The following is a 19,901-nucleotide window of genomic DNA, read 5'->3' as shown; positions in this document are numbered from 1 at the left end:
AGCAGCAGAGACTGTAGCTAGATCAAAACTGCTGCAATGTTGATTTGAGGTCATTTTGGATTGAATCCTGATTGGTGTATTTGATTTGAATACAGGCTCGGCCACTGAAACACAAAAGGACGTAAAAGCGTTCCTTTGTGTCGCTGACCTACCCAGTAATGTAGCAGAGGTGAGTCTGAATGAATGAGGTCGGTTTAAAAAAAAAAACTTAACAAAAACATCCATTCACTTCCATTGGGCTTGGACATTGCTGTGCTGGAGTAGTACCAGTTGAAGGACCAGTGCACAGATAATTTGAATCACTGTTGTCGTGCTTTTTAGGCACACGACTGGATTACGGGTAAAATCATTAAAGGTGCTTTAGCCTTTATTCAATTTAGTCAGTTTATTCAATGAAGGCACACAATGAGAACACTTCCAAGGTGCAAGCCCTATACAATTTTAGTAGTTTATTGTCAGGGGGATTTTGAACATCATTAACTTCGCCACCATCAGCTCTAATCCATGATTTTCTTAATTTATGCTTCAGCTGTCTGATTATAACTGGCCTTTGAATATGTCAGCTTACAATTCCATGACAATAACTCAATATATGAGCTCCTAATGAAATAAACTCATATGACATTGTATTAATTTGAGTTGTTCTTAGTAATGAGAAAAAAGAGAAAAAATGGATATCATTGAGATTGACATTCAAGGGGAATTATTAAACATTATTATCCAAGCCGCTTATCCCAATCAGGGTCGCGGGGATGCTGGAGCCTATCCCAGCAGTCATTGGGCAGCAGGCAGAGAGACACCCAGGACGGGCTGCGAGGCCATCACAGGGCCCACACACACACACACACACACACACACACACACACACACACACACACACACACCTAGGGACAATGTAGTTTGGCCGATTCACCTGACCTACATGTCTTTGGACTGTGGGAGGAAATCGGAGCACCCGGACGCAACCCACACAGACATGGGGCGAACATGCAAACTCCACACAGAGGACGACCCGAGATGACCCCGGGATGATGGAATTATGAAACATCTATCACAAAATCTCTTCAAAGAAAATGATGTAGAGGCTTTTTTTTTTTTTTTTTTTGCTCATGCCAAAGTGATAGTTATCTCATTTTCCCATGATCAGATCGTGGTTTCTCTCATGATGTCATTTGCATCATCATGCTGCTGTTGACGTACTGTCTGACTCTGGGAATCACTCTCGGTTTTCCAAAAAATCTCGTTTCTTGACTTTGGAAAGGAGACTGCCCCCAGACCAAATCTAGCCACCACTGATGTAGTTAGGACCGATGACTGCAATTAGAAACTAGTTAAATGACATTATCCATCCATCCATCCATCTATTATCCAAACCACTTATCTTGCTGTCAGGCTCGCAGGGATGCTGGAGCTTATCCCAGCAGTCATTGGGTGGCAGGCAGGGAGACACCTTGGACAGGCCGCCAGGCCATCACAGGGCTAAATTACATTATTACATGTTGAATTTGACTGGCGGTCACTGAGAACAAAGTGCCTTACTAGAGCCAAACCCAGCTTCCACTAGTGGCTCTATTTATTCTGGCGTTTCACCCCTCGGAAATCGTTCCCCTGGTCTGAACTGACCTGAGCTCTACACATTTTGGCATGCAAGATAAGCATTCAGCTGTCATTTGCATCATGATATTAGTAGATTAATTTGGCTTTTGGATTCTGAAGAATTACAGTAGAAATGTCTGTTTGCAAAAAATGCAAAGCAGTAGTTGTCCTGAAATGACTGTATACATTGTATTACATTTTATTGCCACCAGATGGCGACACATATCTTTTTTTTTAATCACAGGGAGACGTGTTGATTTGGTTTGAGAAGTATCATGCTTCTGAAGTCAGAATTTCCACTTTCAGTGGAAATGTCAGGTGAGCTGCTACCCTGTGATGTCTTCCTGTGAATTTGTCTACAAAGGTTTATGTCAGTCAAGCATTTTCATAATACTTTTTCCATCAGTGGTCAAATGATATGAAAAGATGGCATTAATACATCAAATAACACACAGTAGAACCTTATTAACTCTTGTTTGTAGTATACTTTCAAGCCCTGTCATGGTTCTGTGCATAGTGTTAAATGAGATTTGTTGATGTCTTGTTTTTGGATTTTTAACAAAACTAAATTAAATTTCATGCATATCTCTCGCACTTGGTGAACTGGTGAATTTAGTGTCAACACCTTACCTCGAAAACTCCAAAAATGTCCCATATGTCATCTGTGTTCTTTTAGAGTCGCTGTAGTGACTGTAAGTGACTTCCAATCTGCGGAGACCGCAGTAAAAGAAATGAATGGTTGCAGTATGCAGGGCCATGCTTTACACGTAGTGCACATCAACATGTCTAAGGCTGGGAGCCATGGCCAACAACAGGCCTCCTCCTTCACCAACAGGCCGGACTCCTTGGGGGATGCCCCGAAAACCCAAGCTTCCACAACCAGCACCTCAGTCCAAGTGAGAACATGTAGACTTTCTCTCCGAAATAAGACATCAACTTTCAGTCACAGGTCAAGGCTGCACCAGAGCTGTTACAGTGTAACAGTAACAGCTGTTAGGTTCCAGAGGCTTTCCCAGCTCTTTCTGTCTCAAGTTAGCTGAAAAGTTAAAGCTAGAATCCTGAAGATTTACGTAACAAAATGTCCTTTGTTGATACTTCATATTTCCGGTATAAGATGATAGTTACTCCACAAATGTACATATCATGTATGGTTAAGATAAACCCAGGTTGTCTTGATGCATGCTCGATAATCCAGACAAGAAAATCAAAGAAGGTTGAATCAGTTCATCTGGATACAACTTTGCCCCCCCCCCTTTTCTCTCCAATTGTACCTGTCCAATCACCCTGCTCTCTGAGCTGTCTCCGGTCACTGCTCCACCCCCTCTCCTTATCCAGGGATGGCTGCAGACTACCACATGCCTCCTCTGTTAAATGTGGAGTCGCCAGCTGCTTCTTATCACCTGACAGTGAGGAGTTTCACCAGGGGAACGTAGCCCTTGGGAGGATCACGCTATTCCCCCCTGAACAGGCACCCCGACCGACTAGAGGAGGCACGAGTGCAGCAACCAGGACACATAGCCACATCCAGCTTCCCGCCCACAGACATGGCCAATTGTATCTGTAGGGACGGCTGACCAAGTTGGAGGCAACACGGAGATTCAAACCGGCGAGCCCCGTGTTCGTAGGCAACGGAATAGACTGCTATTCTATCCGGATGCCCCATCTGGATACAACTTTTAGATAAAAGTTGTGTCTAGATGAACTGATCCAACCCCAATTGGAAAGGTGCTGACACAGCAGTGACATTTGTTTGATTTTAAAATAGATTTGTGGGATTTGGAGTGGTCAAGCAAGAGTGCAATATCTGGTATCCCATTACTTGTCAGTAAATAAAACAACTGTCATCAGTACTAGCATTTAAGGACAAGGAACATTTATAATACTGTCCTGCATAGTCAGTTTTGCATTTTACAGTCATTTTGACCAAATTTGAAGTTGTAATGTAAAGAAGTCTCCCTATTTTTGGCTTGGTGTCCTTTTTGGAATGGAATAATATCTTTCCATCATATGATGTGTTTCTGTCTACTGTCCAGTTGATATGCCAGCAGACATCATACTTAAGCATGGAGAAGCCCAAGGCACTGAGCGCCTTTCCCATAGCCAGCGGTACCTGTGTGCCGCCGCACTATGCCACCATGGGCAGTTTTGACATCCTGGTGGCCCAGCTGACCAAACGCCACCCAGATGTTGAGAGGAAGAAGATTGTAAATGCTCTGCTAGAGCTGAGCGCTAAACACCACAGTGTGCTTGGTGGCTTGCCCCTGAAGACCATTGGGGAGATGATCTCTGAGCTATTGTTTGGACCAACAAATACCACAACTTGATGAAAAGCAGTCACTTTTAGTTGAACTTCATTGTCAGAATAAGTATCAAAGCCCCTCAGGTTTCTGTTTAGATATTGCTAAAATGTTTAAAACAAAATTTTAAACTTTGTCAGCACGGTTTGATTTACATGAGGGCAATGGTTTTCATTTGCTAGGAGAAAACGTTGTGAGGATTTCTCTGCACTTTGGACGTGATGGTAGATTTCAGTTATTTGCTGTATGTCACCAAGTTTTTGGATTGCTGACAGTTTTCTCTCATTTGTTTTTGGCCATTTAATGTAACTGAAGATGCTCCAAAACTTAAGTTTGTCATTAAAGTTGTGATGTTTTTCAGTTGGATTTACAGCATTTCGTGTTTTTTTTTTTTTATCTTCACTAAAATAAAAGGACCTTTTTGGTTTAGATGTTTTCTCAGCCCCCCCCCCCTTTCAAGCTGTGCATGCCATTTGTTGGCCTTAGTATGTGTATGTTTAAACTTAACATACAGCACCAGTCAAATGTTTGAGACACCTACTCTTATGCCCCCCCCCCTACATTTCACTAAAGTAGTACATGAAATAACCTGGTTGGGAGTGGCATCTCAAAATGCATATACACATTTTAAAATTTAAACCTGTTTTGGACAAATTCAGAAATGGAAATTTTAAAATTTTGACAAACATGCATTCAATCAAGTGTGTGCAAACTTGTGACTGGTACTGTATGTCTGTGACTGACCTGTTAAGCACGGAACGGTTGATAAACCTGGTGAGGATATGACTTATAGATATCAAACCACATAAATGCTAACTTCTACCTATATATTTATATCTGTCAAACCACATCCATGCTAACTACTATGTATTTATATCTGTCAAACCAAACCCAGGTCAAGTCGATTTTATTTGTACAGCCCAATATATCAAATTACAAATTTGCCTTAGGGGGCTTTATAGCAACACATCCTGTCCTTAGACCCCGTCACCCGTCATCGGATAAGGAACAACTCCCTAAAAAAAAAAAAACCTTTAACAGGGAGAAAAAATGGGAAGAAACCTCAGGGAGTGCAACAGAGGAGGGGTCTCTCCCCCAAGACGGACATGTACAATGGATGTTGTGTTTACACAATTTACATAATACGACACTGAGACAGGATAACCGAATTATAATGGAATTATAAAATATATGAGGGCGGCACAGTGGCGCAATGGTAAGCGCGGTCGCCTCACAGTAAGAAGGTCCAGGGTTCGAGCCCCAGGGTAGTCCAACCTTGGTGGGTCATCCCAGGTTGTCCTCTATGTGGAGTTTGCATGTTCTCTCTGTGTCTGCGTGGGTTTCCTCCCACAGTCCAAACGCATGTAAATCAGGTGAATTGGCCGTACTAAATTGTCCCTAGGTATGAATGGGTGTGAGTGTCGGCCCTATGATGGCAATCAGAATCTGTTGAGTCCTTTAAATCCAAACTAAAAACTCATATTTTTTGCCTTAGCTTACAATTAGTTGCCTTTAAATTAAATACTTCACAACCTGTACTGCATGGCGGGTCAGTTTCTGTCTCAATGAATTTACCAAGCCCTGTTCTGTCGTCCTCTCAGGTCGCCACACCCCCACCATGCAACTCTCATCCTGTTGAGCTAAGACGAACTAAGTCTCTAGCTTCTTTTAAATCTCGTCTCAAAACTTTTCTTTTTATGAGAGCTTTTACAAATGTTTGACGTCTGTGTAACCGGTTACTTTCTTGCCCGGTGCGGGATTCGACACGGGGTGTATTGCACCACAAGGCGACATCACTAACCGCTCGGCTAAAGAGTAAGACCCGTTAGCTAGGGGCTAACGTATCTTATTAGTAGTTTACATCTGTTTTTGTTTATACTGTTTTTATTTTTACTATGTTTTCCTTGTCTGGTTTGATTTATTTATTTTGTGAGGGACTTTAACGTTGTTTTAGAAAAGCGCTATATAATCGTTTCTCCGGCTTGCCGACAGTCGCCGCTGCAGCACGCTGGCGCGTCTGAGAGCGGGAGTCCGCCGCGCGTGAGAGCGGGAGTCCGCCGTGCGTGTGCGTTGGCTCGGAGTGGTCATTAAAGGGTTAAAGGAGATCTCCGCCGCGCAGGAACAGGCGGAGATTCCCGGTGGGACGGCAGACCGGACAGAGAGGCGGGCAACGCTCCGGTACTGACCGGCCGTCAACTGACACCCAGAACACCGACGTTTGAACACGTTTGTTCACTTTTACTACTCAAACCCATACAAGCTGAGGGGGGGAGGAGGAGGACGACTTGAACATAAAATCGCCGAGTCGTCAGAAAACCTGGACTCATCATGGGTAAAGTAGGGACGTGGAAAGCTGCAGCAGAAGTCTCCAAAGAGTTTGGGAGGAAACAGTAAACGGGATATTATCGTCTTCTGACGTGCCGGGATACTTGTTGTCTTATAAAGGATCGCAGAGAGACGTTTCGGTACAGGGCTCCTTCGCTTACGGGAGCGGGGGGGAGCGCTTTGTTGCAGCTGAAATGGTCGAAGCGCCCTTCGCGTCCGTGTTTCGCACCGACGGACGGGACTTGATCCGATGAGAGGTCAGCTGTACGTCAAAACCCGACTCTGCTTAACAAAAAAGACACGCCGAGGGTCATCATGTGGACATGCGGGATGTGGACGTGGAGGGCAACTCTGTGTTGCACGCTTATGGAAATATTCTTTCGCAGTGTTCAAGGTAGGAGCAGCAGGGTTGTAATGTCATGTTTACAATCCGCCGTGCGACGCTGGTCGGCCGGCCAGCGTTCAGCGTCTTCCCAGCCTGCGTTTTTTTCTGCATGCGCGAACTGGGCTACAGTTAAAATGGCAGGCTGGAGATGACCGTTCACTACTAGATCCTGTAGCCGCCAAAATATACCAGACACCAAGCCACATGGAGGTGATTTTGTCCCTGGAGGGAAAACTGCCCTCAGTGGCGTCTTTTGCATTTAGTTTAAGTTTTCCATCCTAAATAATTGGTGCAACATAGATGGTTTAGGAGACCGTGGGCCCCAGGACCCCCCCCCCAAGAGCATGTACTTTCAATTAAAACAAACGACACTGCAACTCACCTGTACTCCCCAATTCACTTGTACTGTATCTCAGAAGGATTTACAGTACAGATGCACTCAGAGCCCACCGCACACCAAAATACACATGCCTGTCCACAAACAACAGATATGAGATCAGTCCAAGCCGCCTATAATATTAACAAAGACCGCCTAGAAGCACAGGGATGGCAAGCCGTTACTGACATGAATAACTCTGCAGCAAGAAATTAGAAGTTGAAAACAGGGGTTTCACTCAGAGGCCCCAATTTAGGGGCCGTCCACAATTGGCAGTGTGATGTTGCCGGCCTTTTGTCGATGAAGCCCAAATCCATGTTCGTGTGTTTTCTATCGCTGCTGTGTTTTCTCAGGTTTAAATGTGTGTGCCAGTGGCAGCGCCACATCCTGCGAAGAATGCCTCCTCACCCATCCGAGCTGCGCCTGGTGCGCACAAGAGGTAGGAGCTCGCTTGGCAGCACACCCGCCTCACTGTTATCAGATGTGATTGTTGTGACGTTGCATGTTGGTGGGATAGAACAAGCGTTAAACTGCATTCTGGAATGAGCACTTGATGTCTGCTGTGGAATGATGCACAGTGAGCCAAACATTATACATGTGGCCACCCAGCCTGAGAAAAGCACTGATCAGTGCCTCTGACAATACAAAAAAACAACAACAAAAAACTTAAATGACCTGAAAAGTTTAAGAATGTAGCCGAAGAGCTCTATTTATCTTCTAGGCCCATCTTCAGTATTGGATGAGCTGAATTTATTTTGTGTCTGTCTTATAGAGTTTTGGGAGGTTGAGGGCGTTTTCGTCACGGTGCGATCTTAGTGAAAACCTGCAGAAGATGGGCTGCGATGCTCGGTTCATCGAATACCCCAGGAGTACTAATTCCATCCTTATGAACAAGCCACTGAGTTCTAAATGGTCCGGGCCGACCCAGTATGATGTCGTCCAGATAATGCCTCAGAAGATCTCCCTCAGCCTGCGGCCAGGTATATCACAATTTTAGTATTAGATCAACCCAGTGGTCCTTTTACTGCAAGGCTGCCTCCAACCCAGTCAGTCACCTCAGGCTCTATCACAGAGTATACCTTGTGTTGTTATTCACTTTTCAAAGAAATAAGAACAGCTTTCCTGTAAAGATGACATGATTCTTACGTGTGAACAGTTTATTATGCTGACAATATAAACCAGTTATGCCGTTTCCCCCCCTGCCCATATGTCCAGGTGACCAAACGTGGTTTGAGGTGCAGGTACGGCAGGTGGAGGACTACCCGGTAGACCTCTACTACCTGATGGACCTCTCTCTCTCCATGAAGAATGATCTAGATACCATCCGCAACCTGGGCACCAAGCTGGCCCAGGAGATGGGCAAGCTCACCAGCAACTTCCGGTTGGGTTTCGGTTCTTTTGTGGACAAGAACATGTCTCCTTTCTCCTACACGGCACCCAAGTACCAGGAGAATCCATGCAATGGGTGAGCAGGATCCTTATGGTGTGTTGGGATGTGCATTACGCTTTGGGGGATTTAACACGGATTTATGGTGTGGTTTTGTAAGGCCAGTCAGAGTCAGTGCAAATGGAAAAATAACAGTATCCCTACAAAAAATAAGATAATGTGAAACCATGTGAGGTCATGCTCAAACTGTTTCCTGTTCAGAGCTGGGTGGACCCACAGTATCGTAAAGGAAAATCCAGTATCAATAATTTATTCCAAACCCACAAGATCTATTTTTGGCCATCCCTGAATAATGTACATTGACAGTGACATTATTCAGCTGCAAGAATTCACATCTCATTATTCCTCGTGTTTATAAAATATGGTGAGGAGGCATATTTTTAAAATGGCCACGCTGTGTTCATGTGTGTGCAGTTGATGCTCAAGAATGTTGATGAGGACAGGCTAAAAGGAAACAGATAGCCAGTGAAAACCAGTCGCACAACATATATTTGCCCTGGAGATGAGATTACTCTGCACTGACTTAGTGCCCGCCATCGCGCATCACTTCCCAACTAGGTTATGTGTGTGTGTGTGTGTGTGTGTGTGTGTGTGTGTGTGTGTGTGTGTGTGTGTGTGTGTGTGTGTGTGTGTGTGTGTGTGTGTGTGTGTGTGTGTGTGTGTGTGTGTGCCTACTTGCTGGACACTGTGAAAAGGCACAGCGGGGAAAGCTAAAGACGTGTGGACATAAAATCTCCCCAGCTCACCCTGCCATTTCTCACGCCACTTATTCATGCTCAGAGAATGGCCCACATTTTGAATAATATGCATCTATCAGGACATTTGACATAATGTTTGGATGTTTGAAAATAACTCGGTTGATCCTTCATGGGAAAGCTACCAAACCTTTATTTCTTCATATATTACTAGGCTTTGCAGAACAACTTCTTTCTTGGTGAATAATAAGCTGTTATCAAAGGTCAGGTCAATGTCTCTTACCAGAATGTGCGTCAGATGTTTTGCACCTCTGGGCAAATACAAATCCAATGTTGTATATAATATTGATTTGCTTATAAAGAGTAAAATTTTCCCAAGGGGTTTGACAGAGCACCAAAAACAACGACCAAAAAAAAAAGGAAAACGATCAAGCAAATTTCAAGGCAGGAGACGGAACGTGTTTGGATCTCGCCTCGATGCAATCATCAAAGGAGCTGTCTTAATCTCCGTATGTCTCCTCCTCCTCAGATACAAGCTGTTCCCCAACTGTGTCCCTTCCTTTGGTTTCCGCCACATCCTTTCGCTGACTGACAAGGTGGACCGTTTCAACGAGGAGGTGCAAAAGCAGATGGTGTCTCGCAACCGGGATGCGCCAGAGGGTGGATTTGATGCCATCCTGCAGACGGCGGTTTGTAAGGTGTGCAGACTGTGGAGAGGATTCAGTCTCACTAGTGCTTAGCTCAATTTCGTCTTCCTTTTTATCACCTATGCTACCTCATACCAGTTCAAGTTAATCTGCTATTTGGCTGACTGTTCCACTCAACATTAATACTCTCCGAATGCTCGCTTTTAATTAGCAGCAGGCTGGAGTTAAGTAACTGACCATCTTATATTCCAGATGGGTGAAGAGGAAGCCACTGTAACACTACTGAGAGACACCCATGATGAACGACCGACCTAGTTGCTTCTTAATTAAAAGCAGTGTGGGGGATAGGCAGGAAGTGCAGTCTGGTCATATTCTAGTCTTGGTCTCCCGGTTTAATTGTTTTCTACACGGAGAGAATGACTCCCTTCAAGTCCCTCCTGCCTTGTAATTTACCCTTTCAAACACTCACTGGTTTGGAGGCTGGACTGGGACAGCCCAAAGGCCTGATTGATGTACTCTGTTCTTATTTCACTCAGTACAAATCATGTCAGTTTCATGCTGTTGAGACCATTTCAGTATGGATATGTTTTCTGATGATTAGCATCATGACTTGTATTTGTCAGGAGGTTAGGTGGCATGTTAACTGATTTCCGATCTATTAACATCAGAAGAAATCCCACTCCACTTTGAGGGGGTAAACTAAAAGAGAATCTTACAAATTTCAAACCATTAGGCTCAATTTGGTTTATAATCCAACTTTTGGGGTCATTTTTGAAGCGGATATTATCAAAATGACACGGAATCTGAGGGTTATGTCTCTTTATGGCAAGATGTGGAGCAACGGCGTATTTCTTAAAGAGAAATCACACATGGCTCCATGAAAGGCCTTAGTATAACAAACAGTTATAAGTATTTGCTGTACTATGAGGGCTGAGTAATGATATATATATTACTGTGAATAATGATAATGCAGTCATTCTTGTAGATCTGTAAAGAGGCCTCTGGATGGATGTTAGCCCACATGTGTATAGCAGCACTGTGCAACCTGCATATAATATACAAAGAGAGTAAAAATGGCGGTCTTTATGCCTCTGCTGCTGCTGAAAGGTTAGGTTTGTTTAGTGTCGTGCCATTATTCAGCAGTCTGTCTACAGCTTGCTCTGCCGCTGCCTATTGTCCCCCTGTGTTTCCCACTAATAATGGTCAGGCTGCGAGAGAACACTCTGGCTGCTCTCACACTCTCTCTTTTGTTTTCTACCGTTTTTATTTTTTTAAGATTAGTTGTTTTTAAGTAGGTGGAAAGGGATTTTAATGTCGAGAATAAAGTGGCAATTGTCCATTCTGTGTGTTTTTGCTTTCAGAGCATTCATAAAGATGCATTCATAAAGATGTCTTCATGAATGCTCTTTTGAGTTGAGCTGCTTTTTAAATGCATCCATGTTATTTTCATGGCCTTGCAGCATTTCTTGACCTCACTCTATTGGCTACAGTGAATTTTTAGTTGATGTTAAAACTACTTTAGGCTTCCAGGTGGCATGGTGGTCTATTTCGTTGCCTACCAACACAGATTGCTGGTTCAAATCCCTGTGTTACCTCCGGTTTGGTCAGGCGTCCCTACAGACACAATTGGCCGTGTCTGCGGCTGGGAAGCCGGATGTGGGTATGTGTCCTGGTTGCTGCACTGGCGCCTCTGGTCAGTTGGGGTGCCTGTTCGGTGGGGAGGGGGAACTTGGGGGAATAGCATGATCCTTCCACGTGCTATGTTCCCCTAGCGAAACGTTCCACTGTCAAGTGAAAAGAAGCAGCTGATGACTCCACATGTATCGGAGGAGGCATGTGGTAGTCTGCAGCCCTCCCCGGACTGGTAGAGGGGGTGGAGCAGCAACCGGGACGGCTTCGAAGAGTGGGCCAATTGACCGGATACAGTTGGGGAGAAAAAGGGGGGGGGGGACTACTTTAAGTCCCCATAGCAAAATAAGCGCTCTGAATGTAAATTGGCCAGGGACTACAAAAGACCTCCGTTTTGAACCCTGACCTGCTGTTTGTTACAGGAGAGAATAGGGTGGAGGAAGGAGGCCTTTCACCTGCTAGTGTTTGCCACAGACGACGTGCCGCACCTTGCTCTGGATGGCAAGCTGGGGGGTCTGGTCACGCCCCATGATGGACAATGTCACCTTAATGACAAGAACGAGTACAGCGCATCTACTAAGATGGTAAGAATGATTTGTTGGTGGCACTGTTGCTGTTTTTTATCCCACATATAAAGCAGAAATGTCAGAAAGTGAAATACTACCAATAGCGCAGTCTTGTGAATTATATCCTACCTACTCATTCTTGAAATCAGAATTTAAGGGAAGTTATGGTAACTCCTGTAGCAGAAAATTCCCCCCGCAGCTGCAAAGCTCCTGAGAAATCTGCAACCAACTTTTGAGAGCTCATGACCTTCTCTGTAGCTATTTGCATGCTTGGTTTGCTGTATTTCCATTGAGGGTGAGGTAAGGTTCCCTGTGCAATTCACTTAAGAACGGACTTTGGAATTAAGGATGTTTGCCTTGGGTGATATTTAAAGACATGGCTGTGTTGAGTCTGTCACGCTTTTGATGACTAATTTTTCCTGAATAGTTGTGCAAAGATTTGTGGCTCCACTTGTCTCTCATTCATGTCTTAACTTTATTTGACAATTTTCTAATGGTCCAATTCAGAGTTACATACATTAACATTTCAACACACTGGACCTGCACAATAAAACTTGACAGTAGTAGTTCTTGCTGGTATTGTTTTCCTTAATGCTTTGTCAGTAGTACTCGTTAATTAAGAAAAGTTTTCTCATTTACATCAGTGGCCAAGTTGTTTTCAACAGGTCTCGAGAGTCAAATAAGTGATCTGATCACAGTCTCTCATCTCAAATCATTCGGCCATTGCTAATGGGACAGCTTTCATACATGTTGCCAAAGTAGGGCCCATGTGGAACTAATTTTAAGAAATTATATTTTTCAGTGTGACGAGATTGCACATGGAAGGCCATTCATGATTAAAAATCAAGACTAGGTCAAAACCTAGAATATGGCTGAACCGTGTACAGTCAATGTTTGAAATTGCGGCCAATTTGTTATAGGGATAGTCAGTGGTAGTGTCTATAATGTGAATTTCTGTAGTGGTCCCAGTAATATTTGTTGTTAAAGTGTACTGAAGTAGCATATCACATGACATGGTTAAACTAAATTTGAGTAAAAGAAAAAGTTATAAATGCAGTTGCAAGAACAATACTTTCCACTCGTATCTTGGGATGCCTGATTTGAAAGAGAACTTAATTTAATTGTAATTATAATTATTCTAGTTATCTGTTAACTCCCCCTGCTCTTTCATCTGTTTCTATCTGTGGATGTCTCTCGTTTTTCCAAGACTCACTCTGTATTGACAGACGAATTAGCAGCTGCTGATAGCGCCATGAATTGCGCATCACTTGCAACCACTGTCTGCCCCATCTCAAGGTCCGATTCACAAAAGATTGCAAAAATGATATTTCAGTGCAAACATGTCTATAAAGTTTTGCAGCTGAGTGCAATTTGCCCTTGTTTTGCATCTGATAGCAATTATCCATGTGGCAAAGTATAAATGGTGGCTTTGCACCAAGAACACAGTATGCAGATTCAATGTCATGAAGAATTGGTTGACCTGTCAACCTGTATCTGTGAATGATTTCAGTGTCAGCTTCCTGGTCGGCAGCTTACGCATCCTCTGCTTCTCGCTCTCTATGTGGGCAAGCGAAGCACTTGTGTCCTACATCCCCACACTCAAAACACTTCATACTACCTGAACTTACGTATTCCATTTTGGTTAAGGGCTTAAAATTGCATTATTAGCTACATATTTATAATTCATAAAAATGTCAGACTATGGAATCTGGATCAGTACATCGTGGATTGGTAACGACAGCCTGATATCTGATGAGTGAATTATATGTCAGTGTTAGATCGGGTTGGTCCCAACTCTAGTAAAAGTAGCGAGAAGTGTAGCCCAATGTAACAGAGTAGAAGAGCCTATATTTTATCACAAATGTACTTGAGAAAGAGTAAAAAGTATTCTGCAAAACGACTACTCTTACAAGTACAATTTATTTTAAAAAAAGTACCCAAGTTCATGTAACGAAGTAAGTATAACTCTTTACTACCCTCCTCTGGTCACCTGACCCACCGGGCCAGTAGTGTCAAACTGATCACTCAGTCAGTCACGCTAAACACAGTCAGTCAGTCCGGGACATTTGCATTTGAAGGGCTGGCCCTGATGGCCAGTCCAGCCAAAAGATGCATGCATTCTTTTTTTTAAAAATATATATATATATATTTCTGATTTTTCCCTTTTTCTCCCAATTTAGTGGCCAATCGATCCCTATTTTAGTTCAAACACCCACCCTCGTACTGCATGCATTCGCCAACTGCGTCTCTCCGGCCAGTAGTCTCGAAGGAGTGCATTGTAATTTTGAAGCCAAAGAGCTAATGCTATAAAACACGATCAGTATCATGTGGATGGCACTGTATTCCCATCAAATACTCAGTGAGAACAAAATGGATTGGATCCAATGTCCCATTTGGTTCTCTCATAATTTCCCCAAAAAATGATGCTGCGATTTCCTGAGTCTAATCCTAATTTTGTTTCAAACTAATGTTGAATTGACTTGAGTTACAGTGACATGGCCCTGGCACATCATATTAGAGGTTGACTGTAGAAACTCTGTTACGCAAATAGGTACTGTAACTTGAATAAACTCATAGCTTCTCCTCTGTAATTTCTAAACAGGTCTAGCTGGTAGTCCGTACACAACTTGTAGTTTTTCGTCATGCTGTTTTACTGTTGATAAGTACAATTCAACACTTGTTGCAGTCTGTTTCAGATTGAAATTCCCATATATTAATTCAATTGCATCCAGTGACAATAGCTACATACAGAGCAGTCTTAAATACTTCTTTTTTCCCCCACAGCCTCTTAATTGCTGGTGTTGAATGATGATGAAACTTCCTCTCTTTCAGGAAAAAACAACTCCAGCCTTTATTAGACTTTCAGGCCATTATCCACTGGAAGTGTGTCAGACAATGTTTTCTGGTGTTGAAATGTCTGGTTGACGTGCTCGAGATGCATATGACCCGCTCTGAGTCTCTTTCGCTTGACCTGCATGCATCAGCGAAACATGGAAATACACGTATGAATGTCATGTAGGCATTTTACATGAAAATTAATATACCATGTTGCCTCTTCTAAGTCAACATTTCAGATTCCCAGGATAAACAATTGCTATAGTTGATCCATGCCCCCCCCCCCCGGGATAGATTGCCCTGCTCGGTACAATATGCGGTTCTTCCAAATAAGGATGGAGAATTTATTTATTAAGTGAAGAAGTTCTTGAATCACTTACTGGATCTGACCTTGTGGAAACCCTCATGTTGTGTTAAAACACAACAAAACACATATACAAGCCAGTCGTCATTCAGCCTCTGTGTCCCCCCCCCCCCCCCCCAAAAAAAAAAAAGAGACCTACGGGTCATGTAATATGAAAGTACACATCCACCTTGCTCTCTCAGGTTTAATTCGTATTAAAGTCTGTGGAAGATGAATGCTTCACAGCCTGGAAATATAAAAGTACAAAAAGTGGTATGATCCCAGTCATGCATCGTCAGTCATACAACTGCATTGTCCAGTTAATGATTCAGTTTAAGCATACAAAAATGTATAAACTGTATTTTGAAGCCACCATCATCATGAAAAACACAAAAATAGACTCATTGCTGACCATCATTAGTGCTAGTTGCTTCTCATTTCTAAACACTTGACAGTATAATTTATGAGTGTAAAAGCTACATTCCTGAACCATGCTTTTATGAGTGCTTCTTCAGTTATTTTGTTTTACATTTTCTCTAAAATGTTCTCTAAAATATGCAGTAACACTGCGGTAACTTCAGACATAAAAGCATGCACTTGATATAGTTGAATAAACACCAGGAAAACTTGGAATAGCTGCTTGGGCCAATCTACTCCCATCTACTTCCTAGTTTAGTTCATAGCAGACATCTTTTTTAATTTTAAAGGTTTAGGATCTGTTGCCTTCCTTATTTATTTTACTTTATTTTATCAAACTTGTGCTGTCGGCACTCGGCAGGCTTTGCATACAACACAGGGAATTTGTATGCCAATGTGTCCTAGACAGAGTTAATCTGCAAGTGGAGTTCAGGTTCTCTACCTGCAAAGGCAACCTTTATTATCTAGAACCGATTATGATAACTCCATCCTTTGGATGATCTGTGGGATGACAAGAGCACAGGGTTTTTGTTTTAAACATTTATAGCTACCACTGGTCCCCCTCTTCAGCATGTTTGATCAGCTAAGCAGCCAATCAGCATCGCTTCTCCAAAAGCGGGACACTCACAAGTGAGACAAGGAAACTCGGATGCTAAAAAAAGACGACGTGTCTGATAAGACATTGAAACAGACGCTGACATGTGATCGACAAAACATAATGGCATCGATCTTAGCGATATCAGTTTAGGGTAACAGTTATATCGATAAAGAAGAAGACGGGGGGGGGGAGGGGGGAGAGAAAGGACTAAGAAGAGGGATGTAATCCAGACAGTGTTCTAGGGAGTGTGTGAGGCATATGTTAACAGTGTGTATGTGTATGTGAAGTGTCTAGCTGCGACTGCACAGAATCAATCCCAATAAGTTCTGATGTCTTAGATCCTCAATTTTTCATAGTGCCTCCGGGCAGCAGACAGGCTTTGCAGCCACCCACGGGCCCTGCACTTGTGCAGACACCCCATGAAGCCGGAGCCCAGAGCACCGCAATCCCAGAGGAACACCAAGCCCACAGGGGGGCCAGGAGCCTGCAGAGCAACAGCCCTGCATGCCCCTGAGGAGCACAAACCAGTCCAAAGGCACAAGCCAGGCCTGCCACCCCAAGTTGCACCCCCACCGCTGACCCCCAGGCGCAGGCACAAAGTGCACTTGCATGCGTAGAACCTGCGCTGTGGGTGGCAAGCATAGACCACCATCCTGGGCCCTGCGACCAACAAACCGATGCACCGTGGGACTGCCCACCCAGTGGGCAAAAAGTGAAGGCCCCATGCCCATCCACACCCAACGTAAGGGTGAGACCTGCTGCCAGATAGACACTCCATCCGGTCACACGCATCAAGCATACCCCCACATAGCCAGATACACCCAACCCAAGCCACCTGACCTCCCCGGGCAAACAAGGAACCAAGCCTCCACCAGCGCCCTTGGACAGCCAGACATGCAGCCCCCCCCCCCCACTGCCCACCATCCCCTGCAGCACCCATCACAGAAAAGTTATGCAGCAGAAGTAAGTCCAAACAGCCGCCCTCCGCTCCACGGCCCACACCCATGATGACGAGCCACCACCCAGGGGCCCTGGAAGGCACTTGACAACACTCACCACAGCCCTGCCAGAATGTAGCAGGAAGGACACTATCCAGCACCGAAGACAGCGATCTGCCCATGCTGACCTGCCGATGACCTGCCCATTGTCCCAGTGCTTATTGTGCGCTCATGTTGTGTATGGAGTTTAGGATCTGTCTTGTTAACTCGATTGACGGGCAGACAAGAAACAAAAAAAACAAAAAAAACAGCTCAAAAGTAGTTACTCATATATTTCCCTTAATGCCTTGCTCATTCTTAATGCATAGCTCAAGTGTTAAGTAGGTGACAGAGACACGGCACTGATGATACAAAACCTTGCTGCTCCGCCGCTGATAGACATTACAACCACAATCCCGACGTGACGCAACTGCAAGGCCGATGGGACGCACATGAGACACATCCTGTGGACAACTCCCTTCTCCACTCATGAGCGAGAGTAGTGTAAATACACCAACTGGTATCCTGGAGGAGCAATGACTTCCTTTCACTAACTTCCTCAAGACGAGATGGGAGCTTTGTTTGTGTGGCATGAAAGACTGGGAAAATAACAATACACTAACCCAGATTCTCTCTCTCTCTCTCTCTCTCTCTCTCTCTCTCTCTCTCTCTCTCTCTCTCTCTCCCTCTTTGCAGGACTATCCCTCTCTGGCTCTACTGGGAGAGAAATTGGCAGAAAACAACATTTATCTGATCTTTGCGGTGACCAAACGGTTATATATCATTTATAAGGTAATTTATTTTTTCCAGCTTTTTATGAATGGGTTAAAAAAAGAATCCCCTCCCTTTTTTACATTCTGACATGAACAAACATTCTCTCGGTCATATTTTGTCTTTGTGAAGAATATTACCGCGCTGATACCTGGAACCACAGTAGAAATCCTAGACCACGACTCTAAGAACGTCCTTCAACTGATCATCAACGCTTACAACGTAAGTAGAGAAAAATCTGTACTTGTCCTGTGTCTGTAGATATGTATGTGTGTGTTTGAGGAGTACAAGACTGAGTGACAAAGCTGGGAAAAGAGGATTGAAAAGAGAGCAAAAGCCTTTAATCTCTCCTCTTGCCGTGGCACAAGTAATGAACTGTTGGCCCCACACAGTTTCTTCATGCAACCTTGCACTTCCTTTTGGGGAAGGGAGGTTTGGAATCCAGGGCCACGCCACGCTGTGACAGTAGCAGACCATTATGAGTTTTAACAATGAAGCCAGGGTGCTGTCTATCAGCAGACACATTAGTGTAAAGGCAAACGTTGCCTATTGAGGAGAGCAGGGTGACTGCATCGGCAGAGATTCACAGAGGGCCAAACAAGAGGTGTATGTGGTGATGCTCCATGCTAATAAATCATCTACTTTTTTCTTTTTCTTTTTTTTTATCCCCCCCTCCCCTTTTCACCCCAATTGTACATGGTCAATTACCCTACTCTTCCAAGCCGTCCCAGTCACTGCTCCACCCCCTCTGCCGAGCCGGGAGGGCTGCAGACTACCACATGCCTCCTCTGATAGATGTGGAGTTGCCAGCCGCTTCTTTTCACGTGACAGTGAGGGAGTTTCACCAGGCAGACATAGTGCGTGGGTGGATCACACTATTCCCCCCAGTTCTCCCTCCCCCCTGATCATGCTCCCCGACCGACCGACCTGGCCGTGTTGGTAGGCAGTGGAATAGACCGCCACGCCACCTGGCCACCCCAATAAATCATCTTTAAGTGTCACTCAAGGCTGAAATGGGCTACCTTTCCCGACTTCATCATGCCAGTATGATAAAGAATTAGGGTCATGTTTCTAGTCCAGTCTTCTTCTGCTCACTATCAGACAGGAAATGGATTCCAGTGGCATCGGGGAGGAGATCTGGTTGTTCTGGTGAAGGGAGTCCCACATTCTTCTTCTGTAACAGTGTGTGATATTATTTAATCCTAGGGACTGTCGTGGGAGTCCAAATCGGACACACTTGCAAAAAACTTAATTAATTGTATTATGACAGATTGGTTGATATGCTTCCGGAGATTTCAGAAGTGGCAGTGTAAACCATGCAGAAATGGGCTATACTAAAACCAGAGAAAAAAATAAAATAATGCTAGTAGTGCCCATGATTTTTTTTTCTGTGACATTACTATACAAACAGTATGGCCATGTACTACATCACTGAGTAATGTTAGTGGAACACTTTCAACACTGTAGAAATACGATTATATTTTTATAGTAATGGTATTAAAACAACAGGAAATACTACTTGCTACAGTGTTTGTAAAGTAATATGATGGACAAAAACACAAGAATGCTTTTGTAATTTTTATTTTTTGGGGGGGGATTTTTTTCCCCCTTTTTGTCCCCAAATGTATTGTTCAATTAACCCATTCTTCCGAGCTGTCCCAGTCCCTGCTCCACTCCCTCTGCCAGTCCGGGGAGAGTTGCAGACTACCACATGCCTCCTCTGATACATGTGGAGTCACCAGGCACTTCTTTTCACCTGACAGTGAGGAGTTTTGCCAGGGGGACGTAGCATGTTGGAGGATCATGCTATTCCCCCCAGTTCCCCCGCTCCCCGGAACAGGCACCCCGACTGACCAGAGGAGGTGCTAGTACAGCGACCAGGACACATACCCATATCCGGCTCCCCACCCCCAGACACCGGCCAATTGTGTTTGTAGGGATGCCCGGGATTCGAACCGGCAATACCCATGTTGGTAGGCAATAGAATAGACCGCTAT

At 44.2% G+C, this 19,901-nt stretch overlaps 1 protein-coding gene across 1 annotated transcript in view; it reads left to right on the top strand.

The window, feature by feature from the left end:
- The first annotated feature begins 6,085 nt into the window (after window positions 1-6,085).
- The window catches only part of itgb5 (integrin, beta 5), a 66,780-nt gene continuing 52,964 nt past the window's right edge, over window positions 6,086-19,901 (top strand). The window contains exons 1-8 of the mRNA XM_056289019.1: window positions 6,086-6,612; window positions 7,333-7,418; window positions 7,752-7,959; window positions 8,195-8,444; window positions 9,651-9,819; window positions 11,820-11,981; window positions 17,830-17,925; window positions 18,037-18,126. Of these exons, the coding sequence (XP_056144994.1) occupies window positions 6,534-6,612; window positions 7,333-7,418; window positions 7,752-7,959; window positions 8,195-8,444; window positions 9,651-9,819; window positions 11,820-11,981; window positions 17,830-17,925; window positions 18,037-18,126 (1,140 nt within the window). The 5' untranslated portion in view covers window positions 6,086-6,533. The remainder of the gene's footprint in view (window positions 6,613-7,332; window positions 7,419-7,751; window positions 7,960-8,194; window positions 8,445-9,650; window positions 9,820-11,819; window positions 11,982-17,829; window positions 17,926-18,036; window positions 18,127-19,901) is intronic.

The sequence above is a fragment of the Lampris incognitus genome, chromosome 11, assembly GCF_029633865.1.
Source record: "Lampris incognitus isolate fLamInc1 chromosome 11, fLamInc1.hap2, whole genome shotgun sequence".
Taxonomy (NCBI): Eukaryota; Metazoa; Chordata; class Actinopteri; order Lampriformes; family Lampridae; genus Lampris; species Lampris incognitus.
Note: the sequence above shows the minus strand (reverse complement) of the source record. Positions and strands in the feature narration are given on the sequence as shown.